At 48.4% G+C, this 23,176-nt stretch overlaps 1 protein-coding gene across 3 annotated transcripts in view; it reads left to right on the top strand.

The window, feature by feature from the left end:
• Positions 1 to 23,176, top strand: part of LOC144828380 (zinc finger protein RFP-like) — a 341,356-nt gene that overhangs the window by 240,397 nt on the left and 77,783 nt on the right. For all 3 annotated transcript variants that reach the window (XM_078686492.1, XM_078686494.1, XM_078686493.1), the window contains one exon: positions 20,976 to 21,209. In XM_078686492.1, coding sequence (XP_078542618.1) covers positions 20,976 to 21,209 — 234 coding nt within the window. The remainder of the gene's footprint in view (positions 1 to 20,975; positions 21,210 to 23,176) is intronic.

The raw sequence follows: 23,176 nt of genomic DNA, 5'->3' as shown, positions 1-23,176 counted from the left end.
GTCATGAGCCCTAGGGCAGCAGTATAGGCAGTGTGTCATGAGCCCTAGGGCAGCAGTGTAGGCAGTGTGTCATGGGCCCTAGGGCAGCAGTGTAGGCAGTGTGTCATGAGCCCTAGGGCAGCAGTGTAGGCAGCGTGTCATAAGCCCTAGGGCAGCAGTGTAGGCAGTGTGTCATGGGCCCTAGGGCAGCAGTGTAGGCAGTGTGCCATGAGCCCTAGGGCAGCAGTGTAGGCAGTGTGTCATGAGCCCTAGGGCAGCAGTATAGGCAGTGTGTCATGAGCCCTAGGGCAGCAGTGTAGGCAGTGTGTCATGGGCCCTAGGGCAGCAGTGTAGGCAGTGGGTCATGAGCCCTAGGGCAGCAGTGTAGGCAGTGTGTCATGAGCCCTAGGGCAGCAGTATAGGCAGTGTGTCATGAGCCCTAGGGCAGCAGTGTAGGCAGTGTGTCATGGGCCCTAGGGCAGCAGTGTAGGCAGTGTGTCATGAGCCCTAGGGCAGCAGTGTAGGCAGCGTGTCATAAGCCCTAGGGCAGCAGTGTAGGCAGTGTGTCATGGGCCCTAGGGCAGCAGTGTAGGCAGTGTGTCATGGGCCCTAGGGCAGCAGTGTAGGCAGTGTGTCATGGGCCCTAGGGCAGCAGTGTAGGCAGTGTGTCATGAGCCCTAGGGCAGCAGTGTAGGCAGCGTGTCATGAGCCCTAGGGCAGCAGTGTAGGCAGCGTGTCATGAGTCCTAGGGCAGCAGTGTAGGCAGCGTGCCATGAACCCTAGGGCAGCAGTGTAGGCAGCGTGCCATGAGCCCCAGGGCAGCAGTGTAGGCAGCGTGTCATGGGCCCTAGGGCAGCAGTGTAGGCAGTGTGTCATGGGCCCCAGGGCAGCAGTGTAGGCAGTGTGTCATGAGCCCTAGGGCAGCAGTGTAGGCAGTGTGTCATGAGCCCTAGGGCAGCAGTGTAGGCAGTGTGTCATGAGCCCTAGGGCAGCAGTGCAGGCAGTGTGTCATGGGCCCTAGGGCAGCAGTGTAGGCAGTGTGTCATGGGCCCTAGGGCAGCAGTGTAGGCAGTGTGTCATGGGCCCTAGGGCAGCAGTGTAGGCAGTGTGTCATGGGCCCTAGGGCAGCAGTGTAGGCAGTGTGTCATGAGCCCTAGGGCAGCAGTGTAGGCAGCGTGTCATGAGCCCTAGGGCAGCAGTGTAGGCAGTGTGTCATGAGTCCTAGGGCAGCAGTGTAGGCAGCGTGTCATGAGCCCTAGGGCAACAGTATAGGCAGTGTGTCATGGGCCCTAGGGCAGCAGTGTAGGCAGTGTGTCATGGGCCCTAGGGCAGCAGTGTAGGCAGTGTGTCATGGGCCCTAGGGCAGCAGGGTAGGCAGTGTGTCATGAGCCCTAGGGCAGCAGTGTAGGCAGCGTGTCATGAGCCCTAGGGCAGCAGTGTAGGCAGTGTGCCATGAACCCTAGGGCAGCAGTGTAGGCAGTGTGTCATGGGCCCTAGGGCAGCAGTGTAGGCAGTGTGTCATGAGCCCTAGGGCAGCAGTGTAGGCAGTGTGTCATGAGCCCTAGGGCAGCAGTGTAGGCAGCGTGTCATGAGCCCTAGGGCAGCAGTGTAGGCAGTGTGTCATGAGCCCTAGGGCAGCAGGGTGTCAGGAACCTTAGTGCATTCGTGTAGGGAGTGCATCATGAACCTTAGTATTTAACAACAGGAGTATAACCCATAAACCATGTTGAGATTCGGGTGGTACTTGAAACAGAGCACCAATATCTCAACTGGGGTCTCTAGGCAGGACGGTTAGACATGTACGTACAATACATTACACGAAAAGAAAACGGGCGACGCTAAGCAGATTTTAAAAATTGCACGTGGCATCATAGAATTAAGATAAAGTTTGAGAAAAAGCAAGGTACAGTCATGACTCCTCAGCGCAACTAAAGGCACATCTACTGTGGTTCAACGTAAATTAATGTCATTTTTCATCCAAAAATTGTAAATCATTGTTTTGAAACACTTTATTTACTGTATATACTTGTTCACGTCCGCACCTTGAGCCGTTTTTTCACTGATGCCACATTGTCACTTCCGTCACCACTTTTTTGTGTCACGTACACAATTGAGCACCACGTCCAATTAGGGTTCTTCACGCAAATATTTGCCTACAGTGCTGTTATAACTGTACCTTGCTTTTTCTCAAATTTGATCTTAATTATAAATGCCACGTGCACATTTTAAAATCTGCTTAGTCTCTCGTTTTCTTTTCGTGTAATGTATTGTACATACATTTCTAACCGTCCTGCCTAGAGACACCAGTTGAGATATTGTTGCTCTGTTTCATGAGCCTTAGGACAGTAGTGTAGGCAGTGCGTCATGAGCCTTAGGGCAGTTGTGCAGTTGGCATGTCATGGGTCTTAGGGAAATAGTGTAGGCAGCGCATCATGATTCTTAGGGCAGTGGTATAGACAGCACATAATGAGCCTTAGGGCAGGAATGTAGGCAGGCATCATGGTCCTTAGTGTAGTAGTGTAACCAGTGCGTCACAGGCCTTGGGGCAGTAGTTTAGGCAGCGTTTCATGAGCTGTAGCTCAGTAGTGTAGGCAGTGCGTCAAGAGCCTTAGCGCAGGAGTGTAGGCAGCGTGTCATAAGCCCTAGATTAGTAGTGTAGGCAGTGCATCACAAGTCTTAGGGCAGTAGTGTAGGCAGTTCATCATTAACCTTAGGGCAGTAGTGTAATGCATGTCATTAACTTTAGGTCAGTAGTGTAGTCAGTGCGTCTTGCCCCTCAGGGCAGCAGTGTGTCATGGACCTTAGGGTTGTAGTGTGGGAAGTCCGTCAGGAAGTTTAGGGCAGTAGTTCAGGCAGTGCCTGAGGAGCCTTAGCATAGTAGTGTATGCAGTGCATCATGAGACTTAGGACAGTAGTGTAGGCAGTGCATCACGAGACTTTGGGCAGTATTGTAGGCAGTTTGTCATGGGCATTAGGGCAGTAGTGTAGGCATTATGCCAAAAGCCTTAGGGCAGTAGTGTAGGTAGTGTGTCCTAGCATAGTAGTGTTGGCACGTTTCATGGTTCTTATGGCAGTAGTGTAGGCAGTGCATCATAAGCCTTAGGGTAGTAGTTTAGGCAGTACATCATAAGCCTTAGAGCAGTAAAGTAGGCAGTGCGTCATGATCGTTTGGGGAGTAGTGTAGTTTGCGTGCCATGTGCCTTAGGGAAGTAATGTAGGCAGTGGGTCCTGATCTTTAGGGTAGTTGGTTAGTTAGTGTGTAATGGGCCTTAGGGCAGTAGTGCAGGCAGTGTGCCAAAAGCCTTAGGGCAGTAGTGTAGGTAGTGTGTCCTAGCATAGTAGTGTTGGCACGTTTCATGGTTCTTATGGCAGTAGTGTAGGCAGTGCATCATAAGCCTTAGGGTAGTAGTTTAGGCAGTACATCATAAGCCTTAGAGCAGTAAAGTAGGCAGTGCGTCATGATCGTTTGGGGAGTAGTGTAGTTTGCGTGCCATGTGCCTTAGGGAAGTAATGTAGGCAGTGGGTCCTGATCTTTAGGGTAGTTGGTTAGTTAGTGTGTAATGGGCCTTAAGGCAGTAGTGCAGGCAGTGTGCCAAAAGCCTTAGGGCAGTAGTGTAGGTAGTGTGTCCTAACATAGTTGTGTTGGCATGTTTCATGGTTCTTAGGGCAGTAGTGTAGGCGGTGCATCATAAGCCATAGGGTAGTAGCGTAGGCAGTGCATCATAATCGTTTGGGGAGTAGTGGAGTTAGCGTGTCATGTGCCTTAATGAAGTAATGTAGGCAGCGGGTCATGATCCTTAGGGCAGTTGGTTAGTTAGTGTGTAATGGTCATTAGGACAGTAGTGTAGGCAGTGGGTCATGGGCCTTAGCAGACTAGTGTGGGCAGGGCATAATGAGCCATATCAGAGTAGTGTAGACAGTGCATCCTGAGCCTTAGAGCAGTCGTGTAGGCAATGCGTCATAAGTCTTAGAATAGTAGTGTAGGCAGAGTGTCATGAGCCTTAGCGCATTAGTGTAGGAGAGCATGAGGAGCCTTAGCTTAGTAGTGTATGCAGTGTGTCATGAGTATTATTAGGGCAGTAGTGTAGGCATTACAATATGAACCTTTGTGCTTTATTGTAAGCAGTGTGTCAATGCCCGTAGGGCAGTAGTGTAGGCAGTGTGTCATTTGTCTTAGGGCAGTAGTGTAGGCAGTGCGTCCTAGTGTAATAGTGTTGGCATGTTTCCTGGTCCTTAGGGCAGTAGTGTAGGCAGTGCGTCCTAGTGTAATAGTGTTGGCATGTTTCATGGTCATTAGGGCAGTAGTGTAGGTAGTGCATCATAAGGCTTCGAGTAGTAGTTTAGGCAGTGTCTCATAATCCTTAGAGAAGTATTGTAGGCAGATTGTTATGGGACTTAAGGCAGTAGCGGCAGTGCATCATGCACTTTAGGGCAGTAGTGTATGCAGCGTGTCATGATCCTTAGGGCAGTAGTGTAGTTAGGGTGCCATGGGCTTAGAGCAGTCGTGTAGGCAACACATCATAATCCATTGGGCAGTAGTGTAGACAGCAAGTACTGAGCCTTAGGGCAGTAATGTAGGCAGTGTGTCATGGGCCTTATGGCAGTAGTGTAGGCAGTGTGCCTTAAGCCTTATGGCAGTAGTGTAGGCAGTGTGTCATGGGCCTTATGGCAGTAGTGTAGGCAGTGTGCCTTAAGCCTTATGGCAGTAGTGTAGGCAGTGTGTCATAGGCCTTATGGCAGTAGTGTAGGCAGTGTGCCTTAAGCCTTATGGCAGTAGTGTAGGCAGTGTGTCATAGGCCTTATGGCAGTAGTGTAGGCAGTGTGCCATAAGCCTTATGGCAGTAGTGTAGGCAGTGTGCCATAAGCCTTATGACAGTAGTGTAGGCAGTGTGCCTTAAGCCTTATGGCAGTAGTGTAGGCAGTTTGTCCTAAGCCTTTGTGTAGTAGTTTAGACAGTGTCTCATGACCCTTAGTGCAGTAGAGTAGGCAGCGTGCCATGGGCCTTAGGACAGTGCTTCCTGCAGTGTGTCATGAGCTTTAGGGCATTAGTATAGGCAGTGCGTTGTGAGCCTTATGGCAGTACTGTAGGGCAGCAGCGTAGGCAGCACTTCATGAGCCTCAGGGCAGTAGTGTAGTTAGCGCTTCATAGGCTTTAGGGAAGTAGTGTAGGGAGTTTGTCATGATTCTTAGGGCAGTAGTGTATGCAGCGGGCAATGAGCCTTGGGGTAGTAGTGTAGCAAGCGTGTCATCAGCCTTGGGAGAGTAGTGTAGGCAGTGCATAATGAGCCTTACTGGAGTACTGTAGGGCAGTATTGTAGGCAGCCCATTATGATCTGTAGAGTAGTAGTGTAGTTAGCGTGCCATGGGCCTTGCAGCAGTATTGTAGGCAGCACTTCATGGGCCTTATTGTAGTAGTGTTACCAGTGCATCATGGACCTTAGGGCAGTAGTTTAGGCAGTGTGTCATGAGCTTTAGCGCAGTAGTGTAGGCAGTACATCAGGACCCATAGGGCAGTAATGTAGGAAGTGCATTTCGAGCCTTGGGGCAGTAGTAGTGACAGCGTATCATGAGCCTTAGCTCAGTAGTGTAGGCAGTGTGGCAGAAGTCTTAGGGCAGTAGTGTAGGCATTGCACCATGACCCTTTAGGAAGTATTGTAAGCAGTTTGTCATTACTCGTAGGGCAGTAGTCTAGGCAGTGTGTCATTTGTCTTAGGGCAGTAGTGTAGGCAGTGCGTCCTAGTGTAATAGTGTTGGCATGTTTCATGGTCCTTAGGGCAGTAGTGTAGGCAGCACTTCATGAGCCTTAGGGCTGTAGTGTAGTTAGCGCTTCATAGGCTTTAGGGAAGTAGTGTAGGGAGTTTGTCATGATTCTTAGGGCAGTAGTGTAGGCAGCGGGCAATGAGCCTTGGAGCAGTAGTGTAGGAAGCGTGTCATCAGCCTTAGGAGAGTAGTGTAGGCAGTGCATCATGAGCCTTACTGGAGTACTGTAGGGCAGTATTGTAGGCAGCCCATTATGATCTGTAGAATAGTAGTGTAGTTAGCGTGCCATGGGCCTTACGGCAGTATTGTAGGCAGCACTTCATGGGCCTTATTGTACTAGTGTTACCAGTGCAACATGGACCGTAGGGCAGTAGTTTAGGCAGTGTGTCATGAGCTTTAGCGCAGTAGTGTAGGCAGTGTGTCACTGGCCTTAGGGCAGTAGTGTAGGCAGTGCATTATGAACCTTAGCACAGTAGTGTAGGCAGTACATCAGGATCTATAAGGCAGTAATGTAGGTTGCTCATCATGAGTCCTAGATCAGTAATGTAGGCAGTGTATTTCGAGCCTCGGAGCAGTAGTGGTGACAGCGTATCATGAGCCTTAGCTCAGCAGTGTAGGCAGTGTGTCATGAGCCTTAGGGTAGTAGTGTGGGCAGTGCGATTTGAGCCTTAGCTCAGTAGTGTATGCAGTGTGGCAGGGGTCTTAGGGCAGTATTGTAGGAATTGCACCAGGACCCTTTAGGCAGTATTGCAAGCAGTTTGTCAATGGCCTTATGGCAGTAGTGTAGGCAGTGCATCAAAAGCCTTCGGGCAGTAGTGTAGGCAGTGCGTCCTAGTACAGTAGTGTTACCATGTTTCATAGTTCTTAGGGCAGTAGTGTAGGCAGTACGCCATAGGGTAGTAATTTAGGCAGTGTCTCATGAGCCTTCGAGTAGTATTGTAGGGCAGCAATGTAGGCAGCGCTTCATGATCCGTAGGGCAGTAGTGTGGGCAATGCATTATGAGCCTTAGAGCACTAGTGTAGGAAGTGTGCAATGAGTCTCGGGGCAGTAGTGTAAGCAGCGCGTCATGATCCGTAGGGCTGTAGTGTAGTTAGTATGTCATGGGCCTAAGGTAAGTAGTGTAGGCAGCAGGTCACGATCCTTAGGGTAGTAGTGTAGTTAGTGTCATGGGCATTATGGCAGTAGTGTAGGCAGTGGGTCATGAGCCTTAGCACATTAGTGTAGGCAGTGCTTCATTGGCCTTATGGCAGTAGTGTAGGCAGCGCATCATACACCCTAGCGCAGTAGTTTAGGCATCGTGTCATGAGCCCTAGAGCAGTAGTGTTGGCAGTACATCATGAGCCTTAGGGCAGTAGAGTAGATAGTGCGTCATTATCCTTAGGTCAGTAGTGTAGGCAGCCCATCAGAAGTCTTAGGGTAGTAGTGTAGGCAGCGAGTGAGGAGCTTTAGTGCAGTAGTGTAGGCAGTTTGTTGTGAGCCTTACAACTTTAGTGTAGGCCATGCATCATGGGCAATATGGCAGTAGTGTAGGCAGTGTGTCATGAGCCCTAGGGCAGCAGTGTAGGCAGTGTGTCATGAGCCCTAGGGCAGCAGTATAGGCAGTGTGTCATGAGCCCTAGGGCAGCAGTGTAGGCAGTGTGTCATGGGCCCTAGGGCAGCAGTGTAGGCAGTGTGTCATGAGCCCTAGGGCAGCAGTGTAGGCAGCGTGTCATAAGCCCTAGGGCAGCAGTATAGGCAGTGTGTCATGAGCCCTAGGGCAGCAGTGTAGGCAGTGTGTCATGAGCCCTAGGGCAGCAGGGTGTCAGGAACCTTAGTGCATTCGTGTAGGGAGTGCATCATGAACCTTAGTATTTAACAACAGGAGTATAACCCATAAACCATGTTGAGATTCGGTCGGTACTTGAAACAGAGCACCAATATCTCACCTGGATTCACTAGGCAGGACGGTTAGACATGTACGTACAATACATTACACGAAAAGAAAACGGGAGACGCTAAGCAGATTTTAAAAATTGCACGTGGCATCATAGAATTAAGATCAAGTTTGAGAAAAAGCAAGGTACAGTTATGACTCATCAGCGCAACTAAAGGCGCATCTACTGTGGTTCAACGTAAATTAATGTCATTTTTCATCCAAAAATTGTTAATCATTGTTTTGAAACACTTTATTTACTGTATATACTTGTTCACGTCCGCACCTTGAGCCGTTTTTTCGCTGACCTCACATTGTCACTTGCGTCACCACTTTTTTGTGTCACGTACACAATTGAGCACCACGTCCAATTAGGGTTGTTCAAGCACATTTTTGCCCTCAGTGCTGTTATAACTGTACCTTGCTTTTTCTGAAATTTGATCTTAATTATATGATGCCACGTGCACATTTTAAAATCTGCTTAGTCTCTCGTTTTCTTTTCGTGTAATGTATTGTACATACATGTCTAACCGTCCTGCCTAGAGACATCAGTTGAGATATTGTTGCTCTGTTTCATGAGCCTTATGGCAGTAGTGTAGGCGGTGCGTCATGAGCCTTAGGACAGTAGTGTAGGCAGTGCGTCATGAGCCTTAGGGCAGTTGTGCAGTTGGCATGTCATGGGTCTTAGGGAAATAGTGTAGGCAGCGCATCATGATTCTTAGGGCAGTGGTATAGACAGCACATAATGAGCCTTAGGGCAGGAATGTAGGCAGGCATCATAGTTCTTAGTGTAGTAGTGTAACCAGTGCGTCACAGGCCTTGGGGCAGTAGTTTACGCAGCGTTTCATGAGCTGTAGCTCAGTAGTGTAGGCAGTGCGTCAAGAGCCTTAGCGCAGGAGTGTAGGCAGCGTGTCGTAAGCCCTAGATTAGTAGTGTAGGCAGTGCATCACAAGTCTTAGGGCAGTAGTGTAGGCAGTTCATCATTAACCTTAGGGCAGTAGTGCAATGCATGTCATTAACTTTAGGTCAGTAGTGTAGTCAGTGCGTCTTGCCCCTCAGGGCAGCAGTGTGTCATGGACCTTAGGGTTGTAGTGTGGGAAGTCCGTCAGGAAGTTTAGGGCAGTAGTTCAGGCAGTGCCTGAGGAGCCTTAGCATAGTAGTGTATGCAGTGCATCATGAGACTTAGGACAGTAGTGTAGGCAGTGCATCACGAGACTTTGGGCAGTATTGTAGGCAGTTTGTCATGGGCCTTAGGGCAGTAGTGTAGGCATTATGCCAAAAGCCTTAGGGCAGTAGTGTAGGTAGTGTGTCCTAGCATAGTAGTGTTGGCACGTTTCATGGTTCTTATGGCAGTAGTGTAGGCAGTGCATCATAAGCCTTAGGGTAGTAGTTTAGGCAGTACATCATAAGCCTTAGAGCAGTAAAGTAGGCAGTGCGTCATGATCGTTTGGGGAGTAGTGTAGTTTGCGTGTCATGTGCCTTAGGGAAGTAATGTAGGCAGTGGGTCCTGATCTTTAGGGTAGTTGGTTAGTTAGTGTGTAATGGGCCTTAAGGCAGTAGTGCAGGCAGTGTGCCAAAAGCCTTAGGGCAGTAGTGTAGGTAGTGTGTCCTAACATAGTTGTGTTGGCATGTTTCATGGTTCTTAGGGCAGTAGTGTAGGCGGTGCATCATAAGCCATAGGGTAGTAGCGTAGGCAGTGCATCATAATCGTTTGGGGAGTAGTGGAGTTAGCGTGTCATGTGCCTTAATGAAGTAATGTAGGCAGCGGGTCATGATCCTTAGGGCAGTTGGTTAGTTAGTGTGTAATGGTCATTAGGGCAGTAGTGTAGGCAGTGGGTCATGGGCCTTAGCAGACTAGTGTGGGCAGGGCATAATGAGCCATATCACAGTAGTGTAGACAGTGCATCCTGAGCCTTAGAGCAGTCGTGTAGGCAATGCGTCATAAGTCTTAGAATAGTAGTGTAGGCAGAGTGTCATGAGCCTTAGCGCATTAGTGTAGGAGAGCATGAGGAGCCTTAGCTTAGTAGTGTATGCAGTGTGTCATGAGTATTATTAGGGCAGTAGTGTAGGCATTACAATATGAACCTTTGTGCTTTATTGTAAGCAGTGTGTCAATGCCCGTAGGGCAGTAGTGTAGGCAGTGTGTCATTTGTCTTAGGGCAGTAGTGTAGGCAGTGCGTCCTAGTGTAATAGTGTTGGCATGTTTCCTGGTCCTTAGGGCAGTAGTGTAAGCAGTGCGTCCTAGTGTAATAGTGTTGGCATGTTTCATGGTCATTAGGGCAGTAGTGTAGGTAGTGCATCATAAGGCTTCGAGTAGTAGTTTAGGCAGTGTCTCATAATCCTTAGAGAAGTATTGTAGGCAGATTGTTATGGGACTTAAGGCAGTAGCGGCAGTGCATCATGCACTTTAGGGCAGTAGTGTATGCAGCGTGTCATGATCCTTAGGGCAGTAGTGTAGTTAGGGTGCCATGGGCTTAGAGCAGTCGTGTAGGCAACACATCATAATCCATTGGGCAGTAGTGTAGACAGCAAGTACTGAGCCTTAGGGCAGTAATGTAGGCAGTGTGTCATGGGCCTTATGGCAGTAGTGTAGGCAGTGTGCCTTAAGCCTTATGGCAGTAGTGTAGGCAGTGTGTCATGGGCCTTATGGCAGTAGTGTAGGCAGTGTGCCTTAAGCCTTATGGCAGTAGTGTAGGCAGTGTGTCATAGGCCTTATGGCAGTAGTGTAGGCAGTGTGCCTTAAGCCTTATGGCAGTAGTGTAGGCAGTGTGTCATAGGCCTTATGGCAGTAGTGTAGGCAGTGTGTCATAGGCCTTATGGCAGTAGTGTAGGCAGTGTGCCTTAAGCCTTATGGCAGTAGTGTAGGCAGTGTGTCATGGGCCTTATGGCAGTAGTGTAGGCAGTGTGTCATAGGCCTTATGGCAGTAGTGTAGGCAGTGTGCCTTAAGCCTTATGGCAGTAGTGTAGGCAGTGTGTCATAGGCCTTATGGCAGTAGTGTAGGCAGTGTGTCATAGGCCTTATGGCAGTAGTGTAGGCAGTGTGCCTTAAGCCTTATGGCAGTAGTGTAGGCAGTGTGTCATGGGCCTTATGGCAGTAGTGTAGGCAGTGTGTCATAGGCCTTATGGCAGTAGTGTAGGCAGTGTGTCATAGGCCTTATGGCAGTAGTGTAGGCAGTGTGTCATAGGCCTTATGGCAGTGTTGTAGGCAGTGTGCCTTAAGCCTTATGGCAGTAGTGTAGGCAGTGTGTCATAGGCCTTATGGCAGTAGTGTAGGCAGTGTGTCATAGGCCTTATGGCAGTAGTGTAGGCAGTGTGCCTTAAGCCTTATGGCAGTAGTGTAGGCAGTGTGTCATAGGCCTTATGGCAGTAGTGTAGGCAGTGTGCCATAAGCCTTATGGCAGTAGTGTAGGCAGTGTGCCATAAGCCTTATGACAGTAGTGTAGGCAGTGTGCCTTAAGCCTTATGGCAGTAGTGTAGGCAGTTTGTCCTAAGCCTTAGGGCAGTAGTGTAGGCAGTGTGCCTTAAACCTTATGGCAGTAGTGTAGGCAGTTTGTCCTAAGCCTTTGTGTAGTAGTTTAGACAGTGTCTCATGACCCTTAGTGCAGTAGTGTAGGCAGCGTGCCATGGGCCTTAGGACAGTGCTTCCTGCAGTGTGTCATGAGCTTTAGGGCATTAGTATAGGCAGTGCGTTGTGAGCCTTATGGCAGTACTGTAGGGCAGCAGTGTAGGCAGCACTTCATGAGCCTTAGGGCAGTAGTGTAGTTAGCGCTTCATAGGCTTTAGGGAAGTAGTGTAGGGAGTTTGTCATGATTCTTAGGGCAGTAGTAGATGCAGCGGGCAATGAGCTTTGGGGTAGTAGTGTAGCAAGCTTGTCATCAGCCTTGGGAGAGTAGTGTAGGCAGTGCATAATGAGCCTTACTGGAGTACTGTAGGGCAGTATTGTAGGCAGCCCATTATGATCTGTAGAGTAGTAGTGTAGTTAGCGTGCCATGGGCCTTGCGGCAGTATTGTAGGCAGCACTTCATGGGCCTTATTGTAGTAGTGTTACCAGTGCATCATGGACCTTAGGGCAGTAGTTTAGGCAGTGTGTCATGAGCTTTAGCGCAGTAGTGTAGGCAGTACATCAGGACCCATAGGGCAGTAATGTAGGAAGTGCATTTCGAGCCTTGGGGCAGTAGTAGTGACAGCGTATCATGAGCCTTAGCTCAGTAGTGTAGGCAGTGTGACAGGAGTCTTAGGGCAGTAGTGTAGGCATTGCACCATGACCCTTTAGGAAGTATTGTAAGCAGTTTGTCATTACTCGTAGGGCAGTAGTCTAGGCAGTGTGTCATTTGTCTTAGGGCAGTAGTGTAGGCAGTGCGTCCTAGTGTAATAGTGTTGGCATGTTTCATGGTCCTTAGGGCAGTAGTGTAGGCAGCACTTCATGAGCCTTAGGGCTGTAGTGTAGTTAGGGCTTCATAGGCTTTGGGAAGTAGTGTAGGGAGTTTGTCATGATTCTTAGGGCAGTAGTGTAGGCAGCGGGCAATGAGCTTTAGCGCAGTAGTGTAGGAAGCGTGTCACTGGCCTTAGGGCAGTAGTGTAGGCAGTGCATTATGAACCTTAGCACAGTAGTGTAGGCAGTACATCAGGATCTATAAGGCAGTAATGTAGGTTGCTCATCATGAGTCCTAGATCAGTAATGTAGGCAGTGTATTTCGAGCCTCGGAGCAGTAGTGGTGACAGCATATCATGAGCCTTAGCTCAGCAGTGTAGGCAGTGTGTCATGAGCCTTAGGGTAGTAGTGTGGGCAGTGCGATTTGAGCCTTAGCTCAGTAGTGTATGCAGTGTGGCAGGGGTCTTAGGGCAGTATTGTAGGCATTGCACCAGGACCCTTTAGGCAGTATTGCAAGCAGTTTGTCAATGGCCTTATGGCAGTAGTGTAGGTAGTGCATCAAAAGCCTTCGGGCAGTAGTGTAGGCAGTGCGTCCTAGTACAGTAGTGTTACCATGTTTCATAGTTCTTAGGGCAGTAGTGTAGGCAGTACATCATAAGCCATAGGGTAGTAATTTAGGCAGTGTCTCATGAGCCTTCGAGTAGTATTGTAGGGCAGCAATGTAGGCAGCGCTTCATGATCCGTAGGGCAGTAGTGTGGGCAATGCATTATGAGCCTTAGAGCACTAGTGTAGGAAGTGTGCAATGAGTCTCGGGGCAGTAGTGTAAGCAGCGCGTCATGATCCGTAGGGCTGTAGTGTAGTTAGTATGTCATGGGCCTAAGGTAAGTAGTGTAGGCAGCAGGTCACGATCCTTAGGGTAGTAGTGTAGTTAGTGTCATGGGCATTATGGCAGTAGTGTAGGCAGTGGGTCATGAGCCTTAGCACATTAGTGTAGGCAGTGCTTCATTGGCCTTATGGCAGTAGTGTAGGCAGCGCATCATACACCCTAGCGCAGTAGTTTAGGCATCGTGTCATGAGCCCTAGAGCAGTAGTGTTGGCAGTACATCATGAGCCTTAGGGCAGTAGAGTAGATAGTGCGTCATTATCCTTAGGTCAGTAGTGTAGGCAGCCCATCAGAAGTCTTAGGGTAGTAGTGTAGGCAGCAAGTGAGGAGCTTTAGTGCAGTAGTGTAGGCAGTTTGTTGTGAGCCTTGCAACTTTAGTGTACGCCATGCATCATGGGCAATATGGCAGTAGTGTAGGTAGTGCGTCATGAGCCTTAGGGCAGTAGTGTAGTCCATGCGTCATGGTAAGAGGTGGGCGGACCTCCCGGAGTTAAAAAAAACCAATGGGTTTCCGCAGAGTTCGCAGCGCCATTAAATATTTTCCTCAAAGTATGATGCTTGGGCTTTATGTCATGTCAGTATGATACATTCCATTAGTTTCTAAAATCTTTCATCGATATCAAGGGCTGAAAGCAAGTGGGGGCATGTGAACTTAGGAGAGAGCACCCCGCGCCACCCAGTAAGATTCAATTATGTGACCCACACTGGGGAAAAATGGCAGGTTTTGGCCAAAACCAGTGACAGAGAAATATCAATCCAACTGAAGCACCGCACTGTGAAACTGGCAATGAATGCCATTGGAAAGTTGCCAAACAAAATCTTACTGTGCACAGGAAATTAAAGCTTGTGGCGCTGCACTTTTATTCGCCGCACTTCAATTCATTGAAAAGTCGTGAGGGGTCTTCTCAGCACTACATAGAGGGACTGTTTACTTTCAGCAGAGCAGCCGTTCCTCTTTGCCTTGGAAGTGTTAGTGTGCTGTAGGCATAAGGCAGCGAGCAGTTAAACTCTCAGGAGGCAGAACTACTTACGAGGGAGCATGCTCATCCGCTGTGGATGACAAGGATGGTCAGTCAGGGAGTACTCCAGCAGGAAAGTGTTTAAGTAAATCAAAGCATCCGATCTCAACCTTCCTGATTCTCTCTGATACACCACTGAAGTACTCGAGTCGCCGAGACCGAGCTGCGCCTACCATGCTGCTGCAGCGACAACTCCAGTTGCGAGCAAGAGGACGAGGCGACCTGCAAGAGATTCCGTCTTGCCAGAGCGTCCTTTTCCTGCAGACAGTTCTGCTTCCACACCTTCCGCCTCCTACATAAGACCTTCAAATGGATCCTCCTTGAACACAGAAAGACCGTCACTCATGCCCTGGTCACCAGCAGGCTCGACTACAGCAACACAGTCTATGCCGGAATAAACAAAAACCTCACCCGCAAGCTACAGAACATCCAAAATGCCGCTGCAAAACTGGTCCCTCAACCTGCCAAGCCATTGCCACATCTCCCAGCACCTTTTACACACGCCACTGTCTCCCCATCGAAGCTAGAGTCACCTTCAAGATGCTAACCCACGCTCACAAGGCCCTCCACGACACCGGACCAGCATACCTCAACAGCCGACTCAAATTCCTTGCACCCCAAAGGACCCTATGATCAGCCCAGCTCTCCTATGTCCTGGTCCCCCGCACCAGAAAGACCAGATCGGGAGGCCGCTCCTTCTCCTTCTGCGCGGCCAAAGCCTGGAACGCCCTTCCTCTCCACCTCAGACAGATAACATTGCTCCCCATCTTCCCAAGAAACCTCAAAAACTGGCTCTTCGACAGACCCCCTTCTTGATGGACTGGAACCTGCGAACCCCCCCCCCCCTCCCCCACACACACTCTCTGCGCCTTGAGACACTTACGGGTGAGTAGTTGCGCTTAACAAACACCTGATTTGATTTGAGTTCTAACTGACACGAGGTCTAGTAGTTTTAGTTTGTTGAGCGCGATTTGTTGTGATGCAGCAGTAGGAGTGCTAAGAGGGAGCGGGAAAGAGAGAGACCCCGCTGTTGCAAGCCCAGCCCCCACATGCACAAGCACAGTGGCGCTGTACTGGTGCCATGAGTGATGACAGAGGCCACCTGCCGATCAAGCAGCCGACGATAGCCCAGTTGAGGGCAATATTTGCACATGACCGGGCAGTAAACTCCGCTTCGCAGCTGCCGGAAGAGATTTTGCCAAACTCCGCATTCCTAGCATAGCTCAAAGTGGCAAACCTCTGCAAACTCTGCAGACGGAGTGGAGCCCTCCCCTAGTCATGACCCTTAGTGCAATAGTGTAACCAGTGCATCACGGGGCCTTTTGCAAGAATGGAAATGGAGCCCGTGGCTGCCTCTTTGAAATATAAAATCCAGCAATAATCAGGGCTGCTTTGCTTCTGGGCGCCGGTGTCACTGCACCTGTTGTAGCAATGTAAGCTCTGCCCTTGCTGCAATGAGGATGCAACAAAGATAGATTTCTGCCATGTTCTGTCCTTGCCCTCACTTCGCCCTCACAGTTTGTTGCACAAATATGAATTTACCTTGAAGAAACAAGAGACGTTTGGCAAGGCAGGAATAGTTGGTTTAATCAAACACTTCAGCCGGGAGACCTGTTATAGAGTCGAGGTCTGACGTCTGTCTCAAAGTACAATCTTTTTGAGCCACTTTATATACATTTCTTGGATCATCATCAAACAGTTCATAGATACTGTTAAGGGAGATGAATGTGGGCCTAGTCATGGAGCCATTCACTACTCCCACCTGATAACAAACGCAGGTGGGTCTCAACTTTGCGTGGACACAATACGGGCAAGTGGGTACCGTGTCCAGATGTCCGGCATTGGGAGCCTGTGATCACTGCATGTGCTGTGTAATGATTGACTGAGTCTCCCTAACTTCATGTGGCATTTAACTTTATGGTGTTTCGGGAATGCGTGTTTTTCCTATTTGTGAGTTTTTTCTATTGGTATTTCTGGTGGCACACCCCACCTTTGATCTGTCAATCCGTTGCCTCAGCACTAGATGGCAGCTCCTGCCTGACCAGGTTTTTCTGACTTGGGGTTGATGGAGAGGTCATGTCGGGTGATTTCGACAACAGTGATTCGATTTTGTTTTTATGTACACATATCATTGCGTACATCAACATCCATATTAACAGCTTCATGAAGAAAACCGAGCATTTTACATTCAGTCCAGGGAGGAGATGGCCAAGAGACTTTCAGTTTCAGACGGACTCGCTGCCGGGATCTGTATAATTCGAATCAAAGTTTTGTCTAAGGAAGACTTCTTTAAATCACGTCATAGTGATCAGGCCCGGGCTGGCCATTGCGGGCACCGGGCAATCCCCCGGTGCGCCACAAGGGTGGGGGCCGGTTTTGGGCCCTGGTGGCCATTTTTGTTACACTGTTGTTTTTGGAGCAAAATCGGCCCTGTAACAAAATCGGCCAAAAACCGGCCCCGGCAAAGAGCTCGGTTGCACCCCCAAGGGGCCGGCCGAGCACTTTGCCAGGGCCGGTTTGGGTTCTCAGTCCGGCCCTGATAGTGATCCACATGTGATATGGTCTCTCTGAAGCCCTTAGATTTATTATTGTCAGGTTTACCTTTGCTATAGACTCGGGTCGTAGTCGGTTCACACTGCTCTTAGGAGGACTGGTCAGAGGTGAACATCACAGTATACCTGGACGCGGTGCAGATGGTGATGGGGAGACTTCCTCCGTAGAATGATGCAGCACAAACCGCAAGACCACAGGCTCAGAGATAGGGGCGGGAAAGGTGAGTGTGCATAGAGAGGTGAGTGCACCCGAGAATGACGCGGTCCTGGTGGATCGGCTGCTATTAACACTGTCGCCACAGTAACCCCAATTGAGACAATGGGGAAGGAAATTAACTCTTAATTGAATTAGGATACATTTTTCGGGGCACAACTTGCACAGAATAATTCACTGAATAGAGTAAGAAGGAGCTGAAGTATAAGAGCAAGGAAGCAGCTAGATGTGCGTATGAGAAGCAGGAATTACAGAGTGGATGTGAGTGATGACGAGGATATTGGTATGAGTTGGCTAGCTCTAAAAACACATATTGGAGATTTAATAAAGAGCCCACAGAATGGGAACATTAAAAAAACTGCAGAGATAATTAGTCAAAGAAGGAAGGAAACAAAACACAAAAGAAAGAAAGTCTAGAGTGAAAAGAGTCAAGTGTGAATGAACCGGGCACAGGAGGGGTTGCAGAATTGCCGTTGGCTTATTTTTCTGTGACGTTAGATCTAGTAAATGATGGTTTTAAATCAGTTGCAGCAGTTTTCTTTGGAACTCAGCAAAGTGAAGGGATTGTGAAGGGCTACTAACTAATTGTTTTTATCCCTTATTCAGTTGAGATGTTACTTCTTCGTACTCAGCATTTGATAAAGTGTGAGCAATTTATTTGTGTAGCTGAGAAACATTTTTGCAGAAGGAGTAACGCAGTGAATCCTGCAACAGTTTAGCCAATTCCAGAACAGAGGATACTGTTGAGGATTGCGGCCGTGATTGATTACTATCTAATAGTGGACTTGCCCCTCCGCAGCGCAGCCCCATCTTGCATCTAATAGTGGACTTGCCCCTCCGCAGCGCAGCCCCATCTTGTATCTAATAGTGGACTTGCCCCTCCGCAGCGCAGCCCCATCTTGTATCTAATAGTGGACTTGCCCCTCCGCAGCGCAGCCCCATCTTGTATCTAATAGTGGACTTGCCCCTCCGCAGCGCAGCCCCGTCTTGTATCTAATAGTGGACTTGCCCCTCCGCAGCGCAGCCCCATCTTGCATCTAATAGTGGACTTGCCCCTCCGTAGCGCAGCCCCGTCTTGTATCTAATAGTGGACTTGCCCCTCCGCAGCGCAGCCCCATCTTGTATCTAATAGTGGACTTGCCCCTCCGCAGCGCAGCCCCATCTTGTATCTAATAGTGGACTTGCCCCTCCGCAGCGCAGCCCCATCTTGTATCTAATAGTGGACTTGCCCCTCCGCAGCGCAGCCCCATCTTGTATCTAATAGTGGACTTGCCCCTCCGCAGCGCAGCCCCATCTTGTATCTAATAGTGGACTTGCCCCTCCGCAGCGCAGCCCCATCTTGTATCTAATAGTGGACTTGCCCCTCCGCAGCGCAGCCCCATCTTGTAGCTGCTGCTGTCCCGTCATCTGCTGCTGACCCGGAGGTCGGGGTTCGAGACCCTCCTCCACCCGCAGTCTCCTGCCTGAGCCTCATCCCTTGTGGTCTAGTGGCAGCGTCGTCACTGCTCTGCTGCTAGAGCTGCCCTTTTGTCTTTCTACCTGCTTTTGCTGTCCCTCTTTCTGCGTTTAGGTCTTTCTTGCTGCTAGAGATGTACCGCTTCAAGTGGCTGACTTGTTTTTGTTCGTCGAGGGTTCTTGTCTGAGAGGCCGCTGTGGATACTAAGAGCAGCATCTGCAGTTTCACGTGTGCAGTAGAAGCATCATACGTGTGCAGTGTAACTTCAGCACAAGAGGCAGAGCTGATTGGTCTCACAAGAGCGTGCTGAGGGACCAGTGGATTGCATGCTCATATCTACACTGATAGTCTGTAGGGTTTCGCAGCGGTGCACAGCTTTGGTCAACTGTGGTCGCAAATTGTTCCTCAAACGCCTTCTGTTGCTCCAGTAAAGAACGGGTCACACATTCTGAATTTACTTAATAAATTGCATTTACCTAAAGAGTTCTCAGTTGTAAAATGTGCCGCACACAGGAATGGAGATGATTTGGTTACATTTGGCAATAAATACGTTGGAGAAGTTGTGCAGTTCTGTGCTCTTCCGTCTAGTACATTAAAACAAAAGATCAGTGTAAAAATGAAAATGACAAAGTAACATGTTTCATGTTGAAAACAATTCAGACATTAGAAGAGCTCAGAGAGCTTCAGAATGAAGAAAAGAAAACGTGGGAAGCAGCAGATTGTACAAAATTCTTGAATCAGGCTTCTCTGACGAATAGATCGTGAGCTACTGGTAGCTTCCCAGCCAGCGGTAGGCACGCCTACTAAATTAGAAGCTTCTGCTTGAATGAAATAATATACTAGTACCAAAAGTGAGAGTGTATATTTTAGACTAAAATATGTTTATGATCAGAACTCATAAGCTGGTATTTGGAGAAAAATGGCTGAATCTCCAAAATATATTTAAATCTGATATTTGAGTGGTAAATGATGTGGTATTGGGGAGACATTCTACAAATGTTGCCATCTTGGTACCAGAGACATGGTGCTATGGCTGTTATGTGACCCATGTAGAAGCATACCATATTGGCAAAGCCTTTCTTACATTACGTTGGCAACCACGCCTGATGTGCCGGGGGGATCACTGCTGGTAGTAACCTTGCATATGGCGACCATTAATGCAATCTTGTCAGATGTGGTCACTGTTACAAGACTAATAATAATAGTAGCTCTCGATGAGTTTCATTGAACATATGTAGCTCTGATTACAGAGAGGGTGGAAGACCCCTGACTTACATGATATCTGCATGTCGGACGAGAATAAATTAGTGTTGCCCAATTCAATGTTACACTCAATGTCCCAACACATGCATGGACTTATACATGTTTGGCGTGATACCGTGGTTCGGTCCTTTAGGAATTTCTGGTTCAATCCACACTTGGCAGAATATTGGTGTTACTGCCAGCACTTAAATGCTGGGAAGAAACCTGGCGATGGGTCACATGGACGAGTCTGAGTGACCAATCACCGGGCATGAAATAGATTTTATGGAGATACTCTGAATACATCTGTGTGGATGATAAATATACATACCCATGAACCTGAACTAGTTTCTTACCTGGTCTCCTCTTGGGCTTCCATAGAAGAAGCTGGCCATAAAGCAGGTCAGGAACCCGGTTTCGAGGCCACCATCTTTGTTGTAAAGGTTTCCAACTTTTCTGGTAAGGCGGTGAGACTTGGAATCCTACTACTGGGCAGAGAATCCAATCAGATCTGGTAAATACCTTCTGGGTGGAGATCTACGCTGCATTGTAGGCCAACATGTACGTGTGCAGGGAACTCCCCACGTGGACTTTATTTTTTTTTGTAGAGTTTTACATAGCGCAAACTATACCCGAGCCGAATCGGGTATCAGAGCGCTTCACATAGCACCAGTTACATTACATGATGACACACATTCAATTTTTTAGGCACTTTCCTTTGTGAATAGGGCCAACAGTGAGGCAAGGCCTGACCCTCTTGGAGCTGAAGGGTAGACTATGGCGGGGTGCTCCTTGAAATGCTCCCCTTAGTTTCCTGGTGACGTGGGCTCTGGGAAGGATCTAGCTGCCATCCCCCGCCCCCAGTGATATCATCCCCTCTGGAGCTCTGCACCATTCTCCGCTCCATGGCTGACATTGCATGCCCAGGTGCTCCAAGATTTCCATTCTTTGCCCTATTTACTCACCTGTCAGTCACACCCACTGATATTTGAAGTCAGCCATTCAGCCAATCCCTGCTCTCAGCCCCAAAGCATGATCATTGTTTATTTTTGTGCCTGGTGGACGCGCCGGGCGTTTTACCCACACCGGGCAGACACGTCCTTCAGTGCTCTGAGTTGTGGCGGTCTATCCTCGCTTGGACCGGATCACACCTGGCACACCCCAGTGCACACAGGTATACGCGAGCTCCTGCATCCTACAGATCTGCAACTGCTGCATCTGTGTTCACATCTCAGCCTGGAGTCTCCCACACACCGGTCCCTTCCCGCCTCCTGAACAGAGCACGGATTCTGCACTGTTTAGCATCCAACGTCCCTATCAATGGTGGGCAGGTGTAGAGGAGGGCGAAGACGACTGAAGGGAAGGTACCAACAGTGCACAGCTTGCAAATGAAATAAAAGGACTTTTATCTGCCTTACTTTTTTGGCAGAAGCTCCTGTGCCTCTAAATATGATACCAGCCATGTCTCTGTTTCTGACAGAACCTCTGCCCCCGCTGCAGTGCCCCCTTGGCTTGCACCTAATTGATGACTGTGATTATTGAAAGATTTCCTGAATCTAACCAGCCTTTCTTTTCTGCTGACAGAACAAGGTGAGAGCTGAGAAGCAGAAAATTGCGACTGAGGTTAAAGAACTGCAGCAGCTCCTGAGAGACAAAGAGCAGACACTGAACCAGAGACTGGAGGAGATGGAGAAGACAATCACCATGGAAGAAAATGCAAATATGGACGAACTCTCCAATCGAATCACCTCTCTCAGTGCCCTAATAACAGATCTAGAGAAGAAATGCGAGGAGGAACAACCAATGGGCCTTCTGAAGGTGAGACACTGCTTGGGAGATGCAACACACTGCAGAAGGGATACTGGGGTGGAGTGGGTGGGTGTCATCGTCTTTTACGCCAGACTATCGAACAGGAGGAGATAGATGGATTCTTGTTGAAAATAGAAGAAGAAACAGGTTGTAGATTGATTATCAAAGAACGAGAGTTACACAGTGAGGTGGGACACAAGCACCAAGTGCAGGCAATTATAATAGGACGGCTTTTTTATCAAGATGGTTGACTTACTATACACCTTAAAGGCTCCATAGGATGCTTCCACTGCTTCCAGCTCGATGCTTTAGGTGTCCAGCTGGGGAGCAGGAGGCTGGAATCATACATGTTTTCCTGGCTGTCATTTACAACACTCCTGGGAGGATGTGTTTAAGGTTGTCAATCGATCGCTGTCTAATTGCTCCATCTCTCAGGTTGGTGCTATTTAGTTCCTCGTATGAGATCCATCATCTGAGGAACTATCAATATTTTATCTCAATAGCGGTAGCCGGATCTCTGATCCTTCAGAATTGTAAATCGGATCATAGGATGCCATCCGCACAGCAAGGGTTTAGTAAGATGTCTAGGGCGTATGGGTTCAAGGAGGCATATGCTAAACGTATGAGTGCAGGACGCAGATTTAGGGGGATATGGATAGTTCTTCTTCATTAATGGCAGCAGATGAATGATGATTATGAATTCCACCCTCTCTGCTCCTTGGGAGTTAAATACAGATTACGTTTATTACTAAGCGCAAGATGATCAGGATTCTTTACTTCATGGTTAGTTGTAAAACTCTATTTCTTAAAGTTAATGCTATGAACAATTATGCGAGGTCGTGGGAAACCTATATTCTGCGTTCCTGTTCAGAATTGTGAAAAGGCTAGGGTATGTTGAACGGCCAAAAATTGCACTTTGCACTATTTAGGTACGTTTTCTTGGAAGTATTAGTAGTATTGTATTCTACATTTTTTACTGTCTGGCTGCTATTCGAGACAAGACTGGAGGTGTTTGAAATGTATTTAATCTGTAATTTTCTACCTACTATCAAAAAACAAATGTAAACATAGGAGTTCAGGGTGTATGGCTGTAAAACCGCACTTTACACTTTTCTGTACGTTGCATTTTCTCTGAATTATCATTATTGCATTTTTGCATGTATTATATTCCAGCTGCTACTCGAGATGAGAGTAGAGATGCTTGCAATCTACTCATTCTTGTAACTTGATATCAAGAAACAAATGTCAAAATATGAAAATGTTAGAGTGTGATTGTTAGATCTGGGGGTCTCTAGTTGGCAATGATTATTACTTTTGTCCAAATAGGGACCCTTACTTCTAAGTCAGGATAAGGGGATTACACTCCTTAATAACCCCTGCTCACCCCCTTGGTAGCTTGGCATGAGCAGACAGGCTTCTCTCAGAGGCAGTGTGTTAAGCATTTGTGAATATACACAGTAATATAGTGGAAAGACTACAGAAGGACACAACACAGGTTTTATAAAAACAAGTATTCTTTATATAGACTTAAACACAAGACTACAAATGGCAAAAATCCACAATACTACACTTAAGGTTACTTAAAAGATGATTAAAGTCTCTTAATTAAAGTTGTTGGTAAATGCGACAAAGTTCTCAACAAAGTGCATGGATGCGTAACGCAAAGTAAACAAAAGGCTCACAAAAGGGGAGATGCATCGGTTCCGTGATCCGGAGGAACGGTTGCGTCCTTCCTCAATGCTTGTGCAGAGTAGGGGACTCGTCGTGAGCCTTAACAGAGCAAAGGTAATGCGTAGATTCTCGGCTTGTGGGCCCGTTGCGGTGCGCAAGATGGCACCTTGATGCGATCAAGTTGTGATGCGAGAAGATGGCACCCTTGATGCGGCGATGCGATGAAGTCCTGGCAGCATTGCGACGACTCTGTACTTTGGAGCCGCGACAGGCCCTGCGACATGCTTCTCGAGTGATGCGATGGC

This window comes from Lissotriton helveticus, chromosome 4_1, assembly GCF_964261635.1.
Source record: "Lissotriton helveticus chromosome 4_1, aLisHel1.1, whole genome shotgun sequence".
NCBI lineage: Eukaryota > Metazoa > Chordata > Amphibia > Caudata > Salamandridae > Lissotriton > Lissotriton helveticus.
The sequence above is the reverse complement of the archived record's forward strand: the minus strand, read 5'-3'. Positions and strand labels throughout refer to the sequence as shown.